General features: G+C 40.2%; 2 protein-coding genes across 2 annotated transcripts; one reads left to right on the top strand and one right to left on the bottom strand.

Moving 5' to 3' along the window:
* Positions 1–99: 99 nt before the first annotated feature.
* Positions 100–12,660, bottom strand: LOC135488042 (macoilin-like). Its single transcript, XM_064772420.1, has 12 exons — positions 12,472–12,660; positions 9,630–9,771; positions 9,175–9,301; positions 7,339–7,468; positions 6,979–7,045; positions 6,400–6,505; positions 5,637–6,042; positions 5,305–5,463; positions 4,903–5,085; positions 4,438–4,558; positions 4,099–4,273; positions 100–3,872 (listed from the first exon to the last, which is right to left on the bottom strand). Exons 1-12 carry the CDS (start codon positions 12,549–12,551, stop codon positions 3,658–3,660), a joined length of 1,911 nt encoding a protein of 636 aa, XP_064628490.1. The 5' UTR covers positions 12,552–12,660; the 3' UTR covers positions 100–3,657.
* A 254-nt stretch (positions 12,661–12,914) lies between these two features.
* LOC135487609 (T-complex protein 1 subunit theta-like) lies at positions 12,915–19,441 on the top strand. The gene is made up of 14 exons (XM_064771559.1): positions 12,915–12,990; positions 13,718–13,808; positions 14,064–14,275; positions 14,428–14,497; positions 14,698–14,826; positions 15,089–15,150; positions 15,374–15,511; positions 16,005–16,076; positions 16,235–16,408; positions 16,674–16,761; positions 17,169–17,284; positions 17,816–18,052; positions 18,251–18,370; positions 18,579–19,441. The coding sequence occupies exons 1-14, from the start codon at positions 12,931–12,933 to the stop codon at positions 18,645–18,647; spliced, it is 1,638 nt and encodes a 545-aa protein (XP_064627629.1). The 5' UTR covers positions 12,915–12,930; the 3' UTR covers positions 18,648–19,441.
* The last annotated feature ends 166 nt before the right edge of the window (positions 19,442–19,607 follow it).

Here is a 19,607-nt window from a genome sequence, read left to right as displayed (position 1 = left end):
GCTGACACAACCTTTCGGAGTGAGTTTTCGAGTATGTTGAGATGAGAAACAACCGTACTGGGGCATTTTGATACCAAAGGAACTCTTTTTTATATGCCATGAGCATTGAACTAGCTCAATATTTATTCAACATAGAGAAAACAGAGCACTGAGTCATAATAACAAATACTGAACATGAATGATGTCACCAAACACAAACACCTAGTTCGACTAAAAGCACAATATGATCGATAAATAATCTACAGTACACTCAGCAGCAGAGTGGATCTTCATTATTCCAAAATTCAGCCCATCTTTGGCAGCCTCCTAGCACAAAATGTTTCTCTGTGCTAAAGTTCAAGATGATCATCATATACATTATTAGTTTGAAGAGGCCACCTTCATTAACCAAATGGATTGCATTCTCACATACATCTATAATGTAAACTACATGACAGTATTTGGTCAATGATATGATTGAAATCATGATGGTACATTTTCTGACCTGTCTTAAGACAAGCTGCACTAGAGAAACCAACCAATTGTTACCTACAACTTCAATGTCATCTTTTGGACTTTGAACGACTTGATTGCAATGCTAAGATACCACAAACTGACCGAGTGTACTCCTTTGCCCTGTGCCCCAGATTGGGCACAGGGCATATCATGTAGAGTTATTTCATCTCCTAGCTATCAGTGACAAATATTTCGTTAGCAAGTCTTTGCACCTGGCAAAGTATCTCGCACCGATGAGGAACGAATATTACCATTTGCTAGGAAAAGTTTGATGGTTTATACTGTCAGGAACTGACAGTTACATTTCAAGTTGTACTCAAACCAACGACACTGCACCCAATGCCACATGTACAGAACAACACAATCTATTACAATCCCAAAATGGAAAAAAAAATTAATTCAGAATACATCCAATCCTGGCCAAGTCACATAGAAAACATACAAAAAATATGGAAAATATGTACTGGATATCATTACCCGACAACACGATTCTTACAACAACCTCAACCCTTGCAGTGCCGTCAGCATGAGATTTATTTCCGAGGAATATAAATTTGTGAAGCACTCTTAACGTAAGAAGTTTATCCACTGGTAAATTTTTCAAAACTAGTTTCAGCTAAGGTTAAATCTCCTCACTGCTCAGGTATTCAAGTACTTTCAGCGAAATTTAAGCGTAGCATGATCTTCTGGCAAGGGCAAATTTTATGTCACCAACAACTAGGAAATCACAACGCTCAAAAACCTTTCTGAAATGTACTGATATGGCAGCTTTTCACTTCTCTTAGATCAATTACATGTAACTCCATGAGGACCAAAAGTGCAGGACAATCCAAAATGATTTTCTGCCTCCAAATGAACAGTAAATGTTGGTCTCCCGTACATCAGATGTACCCACCCTTTTTTTCGAAGGAGACCAGGCCCTCCTAGCCCTCTTGAGTTACATCTTTAAGTGCTTTTAGCACCGTAAGATGCGTGGAATCATCCGGATTCTTCTTTACAATAATCAGATACAGCTGTGTGCAATGGTCATCCTTACATCATCAGCCCAACCAGTGGGATGACGACAGGAACTCTCTGCTACCTGGTCGTTCCTAAATCCGATAATCAATGGCATTCGCCAAGGAACCGAATTGACAAAATAAATCATTTTCATATCTTTCAGAAAACAAAATATCAAACAAACTCCCTCCCGCATTGTCTGAAAACCTACCAGTTACAAACATTATACGACAGTCGTCCGAGACAAAAACCAGACAACTGACCTTTGAAACAGAACTCTGTACCGATTCAAATCAAAATAGTATGCAATCCACAGGCAAAAAGATTACATTTGAGTGTTTTTCTGTCTATTTTTCCAAGATGGATATTGGACAGATATTTTGTCCATTTAACATTTTAAAATGAACGTTTAAGTAGAATGATTTCAATACTGATGGTGCATCTCCCACGTGACTCATCTACCTATCTCCGTCAGTCCCAGGAGAAACCACTGCACATAACTGTATAACACATACATGTAGCAGCTTCTTTACAACTTAGGTACTCTTAACTACACAACATATGCACTATCATCAACATGTGAACGACCGGGCCAACGTCCGCAACCCGAGAGACTGAGACTGGTATCCCAGGATTCGTGAGACAATGTGGGGTACCCCCTTGATATGGAGACCTGGGGAAGCCAAGCCTGTCTCTCGAGTTGAGGACTTGGTTCATAATTGAAATGAGATCCTAAACTCCTCTGAATCAATCAATGTCTTCTATCTCCTGTAATTGTAAATTTTAGAAAGGAAGATAATGATACATCATGAAGTGAGTGTCACAGTCTATTTTTACAAGTAAGTATAACTAGCAAGTCATACACACCATGTGGAATCAGCAAGTCCTCTGGGAGGATCCCCACCTCTCCGAGTCAAGTCCAACCACCTCTGAGGAAATCAAGCCTCAGACTGAATTCAATCTCTAAACAGGGCCCTGGGTACATCCAACTGTGGTGGCACTCGGAGAGGTGGGAAACCCTCGGTGAGGTGATTGTCAATACAATTCTACAGGGTGTTACGGTAATTTGGTCAATCACCCCGATACATAAAGGCTTGAAATGCCAGGCTTGACAATCACCAGTTTCAACCGCGTGCTTTGTCTTGTGGTAATATAACTGAAAATGAAAAGATTAAAACATAAAGACCACAAACAACACAACTTAATATTCAGCAGAAGTGGTAACTTCACCTCATTTAAAAAAACAACTGTGCATTCGGTGAGATTCACAAACTAATTCAAAGTGGTCAATAATCAGCAGAAGTGTAATGAAAAGTAATGCAGGGCTCGAGCAATGTTTATGGAGGAAGCAATGTAATCTATGGGACACAAATGCTAATCGTAACTTTCGAAGTTCAAGTTTTAATGGTATCAGGACATGACTGTTCTTGACCAACTTGTTGTAGGAGATCATTATCGAAAATGCAAGGCAAAGATCAAATCACCTTGCCATATTGGCACAGAAGCAGTGTGAAAACAAGCTGAAGTTGTCGGCTGTCACCAATACTCCAAACAGATATCTAAGAAACAAATTTCGGTTTTCAAGGATAGAGGTTGGTATTTTCAGATTCTCTTTGAGCAAAAATAACAAACAGAAAAATTCAGCGTTACACAATTCATACCATCTTGGAGGTAAATGAACAAGAACTATATGTAGCAACAAGCAGAGATACTGGACTTACACTGAAGCCCAACATAACATTGCACAAAAGATGGTTCTCTTATTGTCTTCTTTCTTTTACAACTGATTCAGAGGAGTTCTGGACTCAACCATCGACAATTCTATCAAATATCCTCACCGGAGTGATGCTGCTGTTCAATGACTGTACGGTTGTATTCACGCAGAAATAGCAATAGACTTTTCAAGGATGCGAATATTGATTCTAATAACTTGTTTCAGGTATTGATACTGATCTTGAGGTGTTGGTTATCCAACGGAACCTTGCAAGATTGGAGCTGTAATGTTGGTTGACACTTAAGGAGCTTTGCCACAGGGTGTTCCAAAAAGTGTCAATATTTCCTCGGTGTGGATTATGCAGCCAAATTTGAACACCGCACTGCAAGATGACCAAGCAACAGACACCAGTATCAACCAGGCGAGGATATTTCAACAAGACCATCAATTCAATTTCCCTTTGGAGTGTAATCCGAAGCGTTTGGATTCAGATTCGACTTGGCAATGACATCATCAGGAGTGGGCGAATATTTCGACGTGTAGAGCGGGCTCGATTCGGTCATCGTGTTGTTATAGCTCGATGTCGTCGTCGGCATCAGGGCCATCACCTCGGCGATCTTTGATTTCAGCTCAGCTATCTGACGATCCTTCTGATTATGGAGTTCTGCAAAAAGAGAGGTTGTTATCAAAACTCAGAAAGAAATGAAGCGACTTTTGCCATGTGTCAGCATGGAATTCAGTTCTAGTGGGTCCGTTGAGTGTCAACGGGGACATTACTAGCTTTATAACAATACTGGACACTAGAGTCGCCCTCTATATCACATGAGTGTACCGGGACTGACTGGGAGTCGAGCTTGACGATCCTATGATTGCTAAAAATGTCTACCCACCTGATTGAATTTCTATCTGTCTTTTAGCCTCACCCAAAGCAGAGAATAAGTCTAATTTGAGTCGTGTCTCTGCGCTCAGACTTGTCTCAAGGTGTGCGTTTTTATCCTGCATAGCCGCGAGCGCCGACATGAGGACATCAGTTTCATTCTGAGCATCTTTATACTGGCGTAGAGACTGAAATAGACGGAGGATAGAATGATAAGATACAGTATCCTGAGAACTATGTACAGGCAGAGAAATTTAAATATATACAGAAAGACAGGGAGTCATTTTAGAGGGGCAAGGTGCAGCAACCTTTTTTTTATTTTTGTCGAGAAAAAACACTCAAATCGCCGTACCTGAGCTTCTCTTTCTTTCTGACAGAGCTGTTCTTCTCGCACCATCAAGTCACGGCGAAGCAGCTTCAAGTCGTTTTCTAAATCCCGACGGCGTGACTTACACATGTCAGAACATTCAACCCTGAAATGTGGAGGATGAGTTTCATAAGAGACGGGAAGTCTAAATGTACATTGTACCAGTTTCAAAGTAAAAAGGCAATTTTGTAATTTTTACTCAGTTTTTTCCGGAAGAATAGGATGTACGTTGTACCCAATAGGTACTCATAGACCACTACTACATGTTTATCAAAAGTGATTGCATGTTGGGTATTGCCGCAATTGCAGAAATGAGATTTCAACCAGAGAGATAAGATGTTAGCGTATACAAAAATAAAATAGTCGTAAGTAGTTACGGAGCAAATGGGAAATTTGGGGAAAAAACAAGTTGATGACTGCAGTCAATGGAGGAGAAGTGCAAGGGCTTACCTAGCGGCAGTAGCCATAGCGACCGCTCTAGCAGCAGCGGCCTCCTCAGCCTTCTTCGCTTTACGTTCCGTGAGTAACTGATGCTCGGTGGCCGCCTTACATTTACGCTCCTCTAATAACTTTTTCTCTAATGATGCAAGGATCTGCTTGTCCTGTTGACGACTGGTTACAAGATTGTGTAATCTGAAAGAGGAAGTTTTTTGGTTTTAGTCCAATAGCATTCTACGATATTGGTTAACATCTGACTTCACATTCTAACCCCAGTCTGTCCTAAAACATTTCAGTAGACCTCAGATGATCTGCTCAACCAAAAAACCCTCATAACGCCTTGGAGGCCTCTGGAGAAAAACATCTCCAAGTGCAGAGTCAACCCTGCAGAAGCAGAAGAATATCTACACTTACTTTGTCTGTAAGCTTTCATTATCCTGCTGTAGTTGATACAACTCACTCTTCAGAGATTTATCACCGGTGATGAAGTTGTTGACTTGTGAACGAAGCTCTTGCTCCAAGTTACGACTTGACTGTAACTCCATTTTTATACGCTTCAGCTCAGACTCAATCCTAAAATAGGAAAAAAGATAACTGTACAGCTGGAAAACATACAGCACTTTACAATGAACTTTAACGCAGCAAGAACAAAGTGGCTCAGAAACGATTTTTTGAACCCAATCCCTCCCTCTGTCAGTAATCCAGGACACTGTCCACTCACCATCACATCCACCCATGATACTCACCTACATATATAGTCCTCCTTGTTACATGAATTGGATATGTTATTGGCAGTGGTGGTAGTAGCAGACGGCGTATCCTTCACATTGTTACTTTTAGACTTCTTGGAAGAGGACGAATCTCGATCCTTCGAACTCACAAATTTTGTACTTTTGTTCACCGTTTTATCTTTGTAGGCTTTCACGTGATCGTTCTCATCATTTTCAATGAAATCATTTACATTGTGTTTGGGTAGCGTCTGCTCAATATATTCATAATCCTCTATCTGACTATTGTTATTGTGTTTCTTCCAGTCCTTTTCAGGCTCTGTTTTTTGGGTTGAGACACCATTGCTTGTCGGCGATGATTTTTTTCCCGCTATACTACCATTTGAGATTACCTCCTCTTGGCTTGAAGTTTTGGAAGTTAACGCTAAAATTTCAAGGCAAGGATGAGAATTCAAAAACGGGATTCATGTATTACAAGTAGACTACATGTACATCCTTCCAGCCAGATTCACTAACATTGTATAAGATACGGCAGCTCGATAACCGGCTTAACCCACAGAAGAATGATCCAGCGAGTATAATGCAGGTAGTAGAGACTTAAAACTCATCTTTGCGGGGCGTGGGGCCAAGGGTTAACTGATTGCAAGGTTCACTATTGTGGAATCATAGCAATGAAAGATGAGAAAAGTGGACAATTTGAGGTCATCCTGTACATGTTCTTCTCTCTCAGGGTACCAAACTTGCCAAATGCTAGAAATATAATACAATTGTTTATACAAACCTTTAGCTTTTTCAGCATTTGCTGCATTTTGCTGTTCAGGTGGCAATGCTTGCTGTAGTAACTGAACATAAAACTCATTATCTTTCTGAACATCTTTCTGTTTTCTCTGTAAAGAGTAAAAGAGAAAAACAGCATTACACAATGCGAAAACTGTCAATTTTAAAACTATTCGAATGAGACACTGTACCCCCCCCCCCCCAGCTGTACCAGAGACTTTGATTTCCTATATTGGAGGTAAGTTGGGTTTCAAGGGCAGTAAAAATTAATAGACCTCTGGTTTCAAGGGCAATAAAAATCAATAACACTACACAATATTGACTGTCCACCCAATTCTACAAAGCACGGATTGATTACATTTAGATTCTGGGTCAACTGATATGCAATACTGAACAACATGTGAAGCAAACATGATTAGGAGGAAATGATAAATACATCTGTTCCTCTATGTGCCATTCCCAGCATGCCAACTTTTTAATGACAATTAAAGGCCATGTACAGCAAATGAAGAATATTCATGTGATGATACCCGGTGGACTGATAAATGTAGCTGTTAAGAATGGTTGCACAGTCAATACTTACCACTCTCATTTTATAAGAAACGTAACTTTTGAACCCAAATCCTAGCGTCACCATTGGGTATCCAATACTGGAAAGAGAAAAGACTATTGTTACAAATAGAATGTATTTCAAACATTTTGTCAAGACAGAAAAGACACACTCATAGGAATGTGTATTCGATATTGAAGTTATGTACCTTAAGAAAACATCTTTGTTTCAGCTAACGAGCATGACTTCAAACACAAAATGTGCATCATAAGGATCTACAACGTTACTCTCATCTTCCGTGACAGCTTTGACTCAAAACAGCCAGAGGTTTTTGAAATATTGGCAGGTGTAGCCTGAACTTAACCATTGCGATCCCTCTCTAATCCAACTTACCAATGTGCAGCAAAAGGTCGACAGAGATCTAAATGAAGTGGCAGACTTTTGAGTTCGCGCAGCCGGACAGACGCTTCAACCCAGACGAACAGTAACCAGAGGGAAACTGTGGGAAGACAGATACCCCGGTCTGAAAAAGAAGCAGTAGTCATCACATGAAATCTTAAAGCTCAGGCCTCAAATATGAAAGTTATCAGAGAACTCACTGGCTCTCAACAGCAGCAGCTCACATGCTCAGGATTAAGTTAGGCACACTTTTTTTCAGGTTTTGAGCTCATCTGTTCCACTGAAAGGTTTCAGCTAAGACTAGGGAAGAAATGTGAAGTGCTTTGAGAATGTAGTACAAAATAAAGCGCCATATAAGAAATTGTTTTTGTAGTTGTAAAGAGTGGCAGGAATGATGGTCTAGTATAGTCTAGTACATGAAGCTTCTTGAGCAATTGAGTAATGACAGCCGCATGCTGATGCAACCATTGACAACCAACCACACACATTTGACAACGCGTTGATTGACACATTTTTTAATTTCTTTTGGCAGCAGGTGCTCTTCTAATTATCATGCTTATAATCAAATACATGTAAGGCCCTTAAAGAAATCCTTGCATGACAGGTCCCTGGGGAAAATTGTTTGACTTGTGATATTATTATACATAAATGATGTCGCAATTTTGCAGGGAATTTGTTCAGGTCATTATCAGTGCCAACAATACCGACGATTGATGTGATAAACTAACTATCTGTGATGGCACATTATGGACCAGGAAGACCCACATATAACCGATACCAGCACAAATACCACTGGTACTGATGACGGTGTTTTGTCTGTGACAATTTGGGTGACAAATGCACAACTAGCGAAGATATGGCATTTGTAAAACAAAAAAATTTTCAGCAGCAAACACTAGCCATGTTTAATAATAATGCAGCCTGCTTATGTACAAAGGCGGAGAGACAGTATGACACCCAGTTGTCAATCATGTATATACCGTAATGCATACAGCATGTACAGATGTACAGTGTTTGTTTTCCATGTTTTTCATCAAAACGTGCACAGATGTTGTTGATTATGTTATTGTATCTCGACCGGTATGAATATCAAGTTCTAACGTTTATTATGCCTGGTCACATTTGGTGACAGCTACATGAACCTTCATACTAGACGAACATTCATGTGGTGTGACAGAATGCGTGTGCAAAGGTTGGGCTTCCGGTTTGCTGCCCCACCGAGTCGTGAAATGGTTTAAAACACTGAGAATGCCAGGGTGTCTGATTAGATGGTGCTAATTTAAATTTTCACCCATGCACCACTAGGTGTTACTGCGTCTACATCCATCAAGGGCTAACATACAGGAATCAATCAGCTCATTTCTATCGTGATAAAATGAGCACACAAGAACTGCATGAATTTTAACCCTTGAAGCTTCAAATTATCTTTCACAAAAGTGACACGGGGGCAGGGGTAAAACTTAAGAGTCATGTAATGATAATTAATACAGTTGAACCTCCCTCTGCGGACACCTCTCTATTCAGGACAACATCTATAAAAGACACTAGTTTTGATCCCAAATTGGTTGTTTCTTTTCAATTTGACCTCTCTAATTAGGACACCTCCATATAAAGGACAGCACTCGTCAGTTCCAAGGGTGACCATAATAGAGAGGTTCAACTGTATAAATAATATAGTGTGTTCTTATATATAACGCTTTCACTGTATTATCAAACTGTCTCAAAGTCCTTTACAACTGCAAACATTATTACCCATCCTATCCAGAAGCCACTATATCAATTTGGTTTTTCAAGCAGAATGTGCAGTTTTCTTGGGCGACGCCGACTCACCTGTATGCCAAACGTATTGGACCCAGACGTACGTACTGGCGGCGAAGAAGAGCCACTGCACTGGGATGAACAGGTAACATATCACATCAGATGTAATGGCGATACACACAAAGAATACAGAAAATGCCTGAAAAAGACACAAAATAATATGCAAAAAATCCAACCTTGTGAAATTATTGGTCCAACTGGATTAATCTGGACTGAATTTACGAGTACGGCACAAGCCATGACTGTTGCCACTGCTGGAGAAAAGACGTGCATTTTTCCTTATTTTGACAATTCGTTTACAGTTTTAATTTTGGAGAGTGCCGTACATGTAGGTCTCATGGTCTAAGAGGGGGCAATTTGGTGCCTCATTCTGCTGCTCCAACCAGACCACCCTTGCTCAGTGCAAAATGCCTTCCAAGTCACTTGACTTATGAAACCTATCCATGAATCCAAAATTAAAATCTTACCAAGCCTTGATATTTGAATGAGTCGTAAACACTTCGCAAAAGCAACCAGAACGGCCACAGGTACTCAAACCTGAACTCCAGGACAAAGTCCGCCATCAGCACCAGGGCCCATACTAGGAGGAACTTCAGGTACAGAAAAGCACTGCAAAGACAGAAATGATAAAACAATGAAGAGGGAACGCGTTGATCCTTTTTTTAATACTGGCATGGCAAAGGGAAGACAAGGAGTGACACGGTAGCAAAACCTCTTTAATCCTTTTCCAGTTCGCTTTAATTTTATACTGGTAGAGCATAAGAAAGGCAGTTACAATGCCATTTCACAGTTAATATTGTGTTAACAAATTTGCTGAGAATTCTACTTGGTAGTATTTGTATCTGCATACACAACACTCAATCATAGTCCTTGTTGAAATTTATATTCATCAGGACCGGTAGGTATTTACGCAATTTGAAATTTTCAAATTCAATTACAATTTTCAAATTTTTAACAAATGGAATACAAATGTAGGCTTTAGCAGTATTTATGGCTGACTGTCACCATTTTATATTGTTTTTTTAGATACACAACTAAACGAGGCTTTATGAATGCTAACATTAACACTAACAGCAAGAAAAGCTGCGCATCGATTGCTGATTCAATTACCGTTCTTTTGCATAGAACAATGGAGACCATAACAATTGAAACGCTTCCGTTACCAGTCAATTTGAGCTTTGAAAATGCATTGTAGATTGTAGATAATCGAATTTAGGTCAATTTACTTTCAAGAACTGTGAAAAAAAACACAATTACACCACAATGAAACATAAACTATGGCATGATTCTGGTGACATCAGACTCATAATGCACACCATCACAGAGCCCACAATTACAGGTAGAATCTACACTGTCAATGACTGCCGTTGCCAAGGCAACCCATGATCTTTGAGGAATTAAAGACCTGGGTTCAGTTGACAGTCTTCTTTGGCCACTAATGGTAAAGTGGGCAGAGCTCTTTTATTCTACAAGTTTTAGTTCCAAACTCGAGCCATTTTGTAACCAGAGATCACAATGTTTGACTGTAGAGTAATCAATAAGAGAAACAGAAAGTTTGGTGAAACATGTCCAAGTACATGTACAAGAATTCAGTCTGACTATCACACTCAAGACTCCAAGGGTAACCCCACGTTGTATTCCCAGCACTGGTCTCTACTCTCATCACCGCCAAACACATGACTCCCGTTTTGATGCAAGATGCTGCCACTATAATGAGCCAATCAGAATCATCTTTAAAATTTAGCTTTTAAAATCAATCATCACATTGACACATGTGATGAAGTCATCACACACGAAAAAAATAATTTAATTACTGTGTACATGTTACAACTGATCTATTTTTCAGTGAGCACTTTATATTGACACATGACTTCAAGACGACTCTAAGAAAGTAGGCCAATTTCTAATAATATGGTTTATCTGAGCTATCAGCCATGACATTTAGACATGTTTAGATAATGATAGCCACTCAAAACCAGGAAGTCTGCCAGCCATTCATGACATGATAACATTTAAAATGGGGAGGTTATGTACATGTATGTATCCTGACACTGACAGTGACAGTCTGACTCCATACCCCTATTCTATGTACATGAACACATTATCAATCAAGGTCAACCTGCACTAACCTGGCTGAATGACAGCATGACATTGAAAGACATTACTACACACAATATGCACTACAATCCTGGAGATATGCATGGCTGGAGAGCGGAATGTTATTTTTGAATTGATGGCATGGTATGACTTTAAAATGATGTGATACAATGTAGAATAATGCTGTTGGGAATACAGATTTTTTATCTAAAATCTAATTTTAACAAAGACCTCTTTAATACAAATGGTATCATCAGTCATCTGTCACAGCACATGCATTTGCCAGCTACTTCAGGTTCAGGACAGCAGGACGAGGTGGTTCTAGTGCACCAGCAGGTAATGCAGAATATTCCAATATGGCATGCATTGATTAGATAGATAGCTAGACGAGTCATCAGACATCACTTGATTGGTAGGATCTATCATCAGCCCAGATGTAGAGGATGCAGCGAGGGGGTAAAAAGCACCAGGCTTGTTTTTTTTTATACCAATTTTGCCTGAGACCTGGGATCTGACTTTTAACTTCAATGAGCAGTAATCAGTACAAGGGAAACAAAGTCCATTCTAGACTTCCTCATTTTAAGTTGTCTGTAAGTTCAACTAACATACATATCAAATATTTCGGCTGTCTATCTCACCAGTTTTCTTGAGCGGTTGTGGTCGGAATGAACTTTTGAATGGATTAAAACGCAGGGACATACTGCAACACTCAATTTGAGGTAGGTTTGATGAAAATCCGAGAGCAATTGTGAAATGAGAGCAATTTTTAAGATTTCTGAAGTGATGTATTGTAGGCCTGTAGTGTAAGTATAACGAGAAACAAATGTGAGCTCATGACTGAGGTTCAGAGGTAGTTTGCTGCTTCTTCTTGAACGATTCTTCTTCTTGGTCTAATCTCTGCCTCATGCTCAATGCCTGGAACAGGCCTGTGCAGCGCATGGACGGTCAGTCTTCTTGATGGATGACTTGGTCTAAGAAATTTTGATTAATCATCACTTGACTTTATACAATCAAAATGAAGCAATCTGTTGTCGAGGCTGTTGACAACATCATGCACTGTCACCACTGCACAATGCGCAGCATATTGATATATATCACAACATGCACACCGCAAAGTAAAAAGTGCGACTGTGTACATCATTGACATGCATCGCACACACATTACACAATGACAAAGTCACAGCAGAAACATTTTTGCCTTTTTCACCATACCTTCCGTAGATACCATCAGTGATTTTGCTCCTTTTAATTGGCCGTCGGAGCTTAGCACAGTCGGCATTTCGCCTCTTCATGTTCTGAGTCCTCTTTTTTGAGTAAGGATATCGAAATCTATGGTTTAGATCTCAACAAAAATAGGAAAAGACGAGAAAATTTCTGTCTTTTTGTTGTCCCTTCCTTCAGCGATTTGTTACATCCTCGATGTACACTGCGAGCTCGAGGGATGTCGGAGTTCTTCTAGAAATAACAGGTGACGCCACCATCAGTTCATAACTCATGAACTAATAGTGGCGTCACCTGTTGTTACAAGACGAACTCCGACATACCTCAATATGTATTTCGAAGATGTAACAAATCGCCTTCGTTCATGTGTCTTTCAACTACGCATGCGTTCAACTCGAAAATACGCAATTTCCTCCGAAGTCGGCATTCTGGGATTGCAAAAATAGCAAGATGGCAATGCACGTTCCTAAACCGCCGGGCTTCGCCCAAATGATGAAAGATGGTGCCAAGGTGATTTGAAATTCCCATTCGTTCTGTTGATCCTTTAGAGAACTAGTTTCCGCATCCCTGTGCCACATTTCATTCCAAATCTGCCAGTAGTTATGTTAATGTGACCGAGTTTGTGAGCTCACATGTTCCCCATGCACGCAGACATGTTCCTTCTAGCACATTCTTCATGCAAATGTACGGCGTAAAGCACTACCAATACACACACTATATGAATACTACACCTGCAGCATATACTGTAATTTTGTCATCGATAAATCTTTGATGAAATGCTCACCTCCTGATAACGTGACTGTTTGATTGTATTTGCTGTTGGCATATGCTAGCCTCAAAATTAGTCTTTTAGTGTAAGAGTAAGACGCTGTGAGTTTTATAGAAAGAATTGATTCATCGACATCGGTGAAACTCGGTGACTCATCTGATCAATCAATGACATGACCATAGGCCCTTTGCCAGATATGCCAATGGCACTGTATGCCCTTGTACCTTATAGACTATCGGTGTAATTTATGGACCCAATTTGACCTAAATTAGCTATTCATATCAATTACTAAACATGCTAAAAGAAGTGTGGTTGTTTTGCTCGATAAACTACACACCTTCTTGCACCTTCTTGATAACCCTCTCAAGATAATGAATAGTCTTTGCATCATCAAGAGGACAGCCCTGGCAGCCACGATGATTCTTTTTAGTCATGATGGTGATACTGAGACTTAGGTTTACCTTTCAGCACTACAGTGGCCTAGAAGAAGCAGTTTATCGAAATATTGATGCCTGCAGTGAGCTAGCAAAGACGACGCGGTCTGCATATGGTCCAAATGGTAAGGCTAATATGATGAAGAATACCACTTTCAGTCCGCTGCCCACTCACTGGCCAGACGAGCTAGAAATTGTAGTTAGAAATTTGTTATAAAAATTGAGGAAACTGGTGAAGAACATCTGAATGTTACACATTTATTGGCATAACAGGATTTTCACATTTGAAATGGAGTCAGACAATTCAATCACTTCGCATAGAGTGTAAGGAACTCCTTCAAAACTTACAAAAATGTATTTGATGTCCTCCTTTCTTCCAGGTCAGAATAAAATGGTCATCAACCATCTGGAGAAATTGTTTGTTACAAACGATGCAGCCACGATTCTAAGGGAGCTCGAGGTGCAGCACCCAGCTGCCAAGATGCTGGTCATGGCTTCACAGCAACAGGAACAGGAATGTGGTGATGGAACCAACTTTGTCCTTGTTTTTGCTGGTGCATTGCTCGAGGAGGCTGAACAACTCATTAGGATGGTGAGTCTTCTTCTTCAGTGTTTCCTCTGCCCTTTGAGCTGTTTTTCTCTGAGGAGTATTCCTCCTCCAAGACGGGCCTCACATTTTTACAAGTGCACTACGGTCAGATGCCAATTGTTCTGTCTAATCTGTGAACCTGTTTTTACTTGCAGGGTTTGTCTGTGACAGAGGTGATTGAAGGTTACGAATTGGCTTGTCAGAAGGCTTTGGAAGTATTACCAGGTAAGGATATCTTCTATTTACAGCTTGTGCAAGCACTGTAATTGTACATGTAAAAAAACAACCAAAAGGTATGTACTTACAGTTAATATCACTATTATACATTGTTCAACTGTTGACCATCTCGTACAATCTCACTAACACAGGCTTTCTATCATTGTACATTACATACTGTACTAGTATTTTGTCGTCTTCCCTCTCAGAATTGGAGTGTGGCAAACTTAAGGATCTGCGTGACAGGGAAGAAGTCAAGAAGGCCATCCGAGCGTCTGTAATGAGTAAACAATATGGAAATGAAGACTTCCTGGCAGATATTATTTCCCAGGCCTCTGGTAAGTGGTACGTCAACATGTGTCGAACAAATGCCTAGGCTTCCGATTAAGCCGACACGGGGTAAGAGTTGGCAGGCTCGTAGGAGCTGTTTATGATTAAGAAAACTGATACAGATCATAAAATCTATAAAGTCTTTGTGATGTCTGAAGTCAAACAAGCTCCTCGCATCATGTGCACCCAATTCAGTAAAGTGTGGGAAGGGATTGCAGTAACTAGCTTTAGTCACTCTTTTCATAAGTGTGTAATGATGTTCTTTTGCAGTGTCAGTTCTTCCAGAGAAGGGGTTCTTCAACGTTGACAATGTTAGGGTATCAAAAATTGTGGTAAGTGGTTAAAATGCCCCTCTCATAATAAGATTAATTCTGGTCATGTTGCAGAGACGATGCAAAACTTGTCTAATTAAATCAAATGCCCCAAGTATGCAGTCTAGTGATATTTAAAATAAATCATTATCAAGAACAGTAGTCATGGTTGAATGTCTGGCCGCTCTTTTGACAGAGCGGTTGATGACAATTTATTGACATTTTCACCTATTATTGCTTCCAGGGTGCTGGTATCCATCAGTCAGAAGTCATACAGGGAATGGTATTTAAACGTATTATCGAGAGTGACATCAACAAAGTTGACAATGTTAAGATAGCGGTATACTCATGTCCCTTGGACTCCATGCAGACAGAGACAAAGGTATGTAAGAGCTGGATAAACCTGGCTTATGATAAAAGCCAGATTTCCCTTTCTGCTGTCTGATTCTCTTAACTGTGCTTTGTCATTGCATTTGCCAAGGGCTTTACATTCTACTTCTGCTCTGCCTTAGATGTAGAACAATGGCGGCAAATATTTCCAGGTTGACAATATCTATGCTACAAAGAATCGAAAGTCTTTTCATTTATTCCCACTGCTACCATTGATAACCGACATCAAGTACCGCGGTGTAGATACAAAGCAGCTTTTTGTCAGTAAATTGCAACTGCATGTCACCTTGGGACACCATTCTGTTGTTCGACCTAAAGTGACTATGCAGAGATTGAATGGAATCTCTATTAGAAAACTACCTGTGTCATAGGTTTTATTCTAGGCAAGGTTCCAACATTGTTTTGATTTTCTGCTTCTATTCTTATATGATCGTCAAAAGTTTTAAACAAGAAGCAATATTTACTCGATTGCCTTTCCATTTTAGGGGACTGTTCTCATCAAGACTGGTCAAGAATTACTAGACTTCAGTAAAGGAGAGGAGAATTTAATGGAAGAAGTAAGTCGCACTCTTTCATTGTATTTGTCGTCTTGTCCTTGGTTGGCTGCTTCATTTCATTCATTTCTTGAACATTGGGAAAAGCGTTATCTTGTTTTATTCCTTACCAACTACCTGGACCCATAAACATGCCAATGGTGAGACTCTTTCTTTTCCAGCAAATCAAGGCCATAGCCGACACTGGTGTGAATCTAATTGTAACTGGAGGAAAGGTGGGAGAACTGGCCCTTCACTACGCCAATAAGCACAAGCTTATGATCATCCGATTAATGTCCAAGTTTGACCTTAGGAGACTTTGTAAAGCAATCGGTGCAACAGCCTTACCTAGAATTGTGAGTATTTCTAATCCAATGATGTACTTGTATTGTGGTAAAGATGGCGCTAAGATCCATGGACACGACTTGAATTGCAATCTGCACACCTTGTTACATCAAACATCCTTATTGTTGGACAAATCTTGATTTCTCTGTGTGTTGCTGAAAAAGATTGCTGGTCTGCAGTTAATATGATAATTGTTGTGTTCGATTGATCACTGGTCGTAGTAATAAAAATAACACATTTACCAGGTGATTTACTGACATGATTGCTTTCTTTTAGACTCCCCCAACAGCTGAGGAATGTGGACACTGTGATCATGTTTACCAGGACGAAGTCGGCGATACACCAATTATCGTTTTCAAGCAAGGTGTGTGATTACAGCGACAATGACAATGAGAGTAGACACTGGCGCATTGACGCTTTCTCTTGCATGTCAGAAAGGGATACCATTCTGTTGTTGTCCTGAATTGACTGTGCAGAGATCAACTGGAATCTCTATTAGAATACCACCTGTGCCATAGGTTTTATTCTAGGCTAGGTTCCGACATGTCATTAAAAATTTTATTCAAAGGTACCGGCTAAAGAGTCGCTCTCTTATTTCACTTTGAAACATTGGTGACGACAGTAACATTGATAGATTTTGTGTGGATGTCCTCAATGTCTCAGTCTTTTTTGGGCTGCAAGGAAGCTACCTCTAAGTCCTTCAAGTTGCTCCTCGCCTCTTGGTCTTGATCCAATAGATGTGCCTTAATATGTTTTGGTTCACTGTTACAGAGAAAGAAGACACTTCCCTGGCGACGATTGTCATCCGAGGATCAACTGATAACATCATGGATGACATTGAGCGAGCTATTGATGATGGGGTCAACACTTTCAAGGTTATGACAAAGGTAATAGGACTCGAATGAAAAGTGCAAAAATCTCGGATATTGTTCATTTGTCTATTGTTAGTCATGTTTCAAAGTTTGTCTGCTTTTCCTTCCCAGGGTTTGTATAAGAATCTCTTGCAGCATGACCTGGTGGCATTAGTTCAAGTTGATGTCACTTATAAACGTCTGCATACACCAACTTCGGATCGTTATCAGATGTAGATCTTCTTCTAGGTCTATGTTCGATTCAGATCTCGTACAAATTCATATACTGTGTAGACGCTATTTAGCCAGTTGAAGGGGGCCTGTACAAAAGCCCTTAAATACCGTATGTTAGGCTTAAGTGAAACAGACGCACCAAAACCACCTGAATAGCGTCTACACAGTGTCTTCACCTACACCATGTTCGGATCTTATTTCATCATGTAAAACCTGCATGATCATTGTCTTACCTTTCTAATTACATGCCTTTGCCTTGAATCGGAGGGCGTTGACTTTTACAGGTATGAAGCGTATTGTGTATATCTTGATCTCTTTGTTTTCCGCTTTCAGGATGGTCGCTACCTGCCCGGTGCTGGCGCGACAGAGATCGAGCTAGCCAAGCGAATCACATCGTACGGCGAGACATGCGCCGGTCTGGAACAGTACGCCATCAAGAAGTACGCTGAAGCATTTGAAGCACTGCCAAGAGCCTTGGCCGATAATGCTGGAGTCCGATCAACGGAGGTTCTCTCAAAACTCTATGCTGAGCATCAGAAGGGAAGCGTGAATGCTGGATTCGATATTGAGGTGAGTTGAATGAAATACTAACAAAAAGGCCTGATCCTGACTTTCCAATAAAACTAACCAATGAATCTTGCTTTTATTACATGCATAACATGTGTTGTTTTCTAATGATCTGGCCAACACTCCCTGTCATAGTCAGCATTTAAGTAATTCAACACTGGTTGCTAAATGAAGTCCACTTACCCTCCTTTCTCTCTGCAGGCTGAAGGACCAGAAACTAAGGATGTCGCCAAGGCAGGAATTATTGATCTATACGCAACCAAGTATTGGGCTATCAAGTTTGCCACAGCCGCTGCCAACACCGTCTTGAGGGTCGACCAGGTACGTATCTGCTGGCACCACTTGAGTGGCTCTTGCTTCTTTTTTATCTGGGTTGAGTTATGTATTATTGATTTATTCCAAGTTGAACACTTTTGGAAAGGTTGTACCAAATTTTTTCATTTGAATTGTTCGTGTTGTTGAGCTTAATGAGTTATCTTTGTAATTAGCACCAACTCAGGAAAACTAAATTTGTTCCATTCCTTTTCAGATTATCATGGCGAAGGCTGCTGGGGGACCAAAAGCACCAAAGCAGAAGAACGATTGGGATGAGGATTAATAGGAACTAGCATACATCTGAATGTCTCTCAAAACAATATTCTGACAGCCGGGAAAGACAATGAGTTTCAGGTCAATTCCAGTTTGATTCCAAAAAGTGCTTTTACATGTACCCTGTAAGGATTGCATATCATATTTGGCTGTCAGATTAAGTGTCGAGAGAACCAATCACCAAAGATGAATAATGAAGGTCTGTGAGGCGTTATAAGGACCGTGACAAAACATAGTCCGTTTGTGATGTTACATTTCGAGCAAAAGGGCCTTGCTTGTGTGACTATGTACAGATCTTCTTCCTTCATCTTATCAACCTAATCCTATAATCCTAAGTGTGTGTGTAGTTTTTAAATTGGAATACTGATATTTATAAATGTGATCCATTCGTTTCTTCACAGAGTATTTGTGTTTGGGGTCTACCGTTAACAATATCATTTTGGCAACATTGTCTGTGGCATATCTCATGCTGGTCATCTCATGTCCACCACTATTGATAAAGACCTGCTCCATGACAATATCTTCATTCAATTAGCCTCATGCTGGGCTGAAGTTGGTGTGGTATACATTCTGCATGCTGTGAACAACAGGGATTTGATGCAAATGGATAATTATTTGGTTAATTAGATGGCTATTTGCATCAAATCCCTGTAAGTTGTGGACGATCCTGTGTGGTAATGACTGACCCCATTCGCACGCTTTTGCTCCTTTGTCTTGTGAAGTGGAGCATGTGCTACAATGTATCTACGAACAATTGTCCTGTTTTGTTACTGCATCTTTTCAAATAAATAAGATTAGTTCAAATGTTTTCTCAGTGCCAAACTTATTCTGTATTTTCACCAACAGTTCGGAAGACTCATTAGTCTCGGCAAACAACGTACATGTAATGAATCTGGCAGGAGACTCTTGGTACAGCTGATCTCTTATGCCAGCACGGTGAGGAAGTCATGTTCAGTGCCATCCAGTTATG

The sequence above is a fragment of the Lineus longissimus genome, chromosome 5, assembly GCF_910592395.1.
Source record: "Lineus longissimus chromosome 5, tnLinLong1.2, whole genome shotgun sequence".
In the NCBI taxonomy this organism is placed as follows: Eukaryota; Metazoa; Nemertea; class Pilidiophora; order Heteronemertea; family Lineidae; genus Lineus; species Lineus longissimus.
This window is presented reverse-complemented; position numbering and strand designations above follow the sequence as displayed.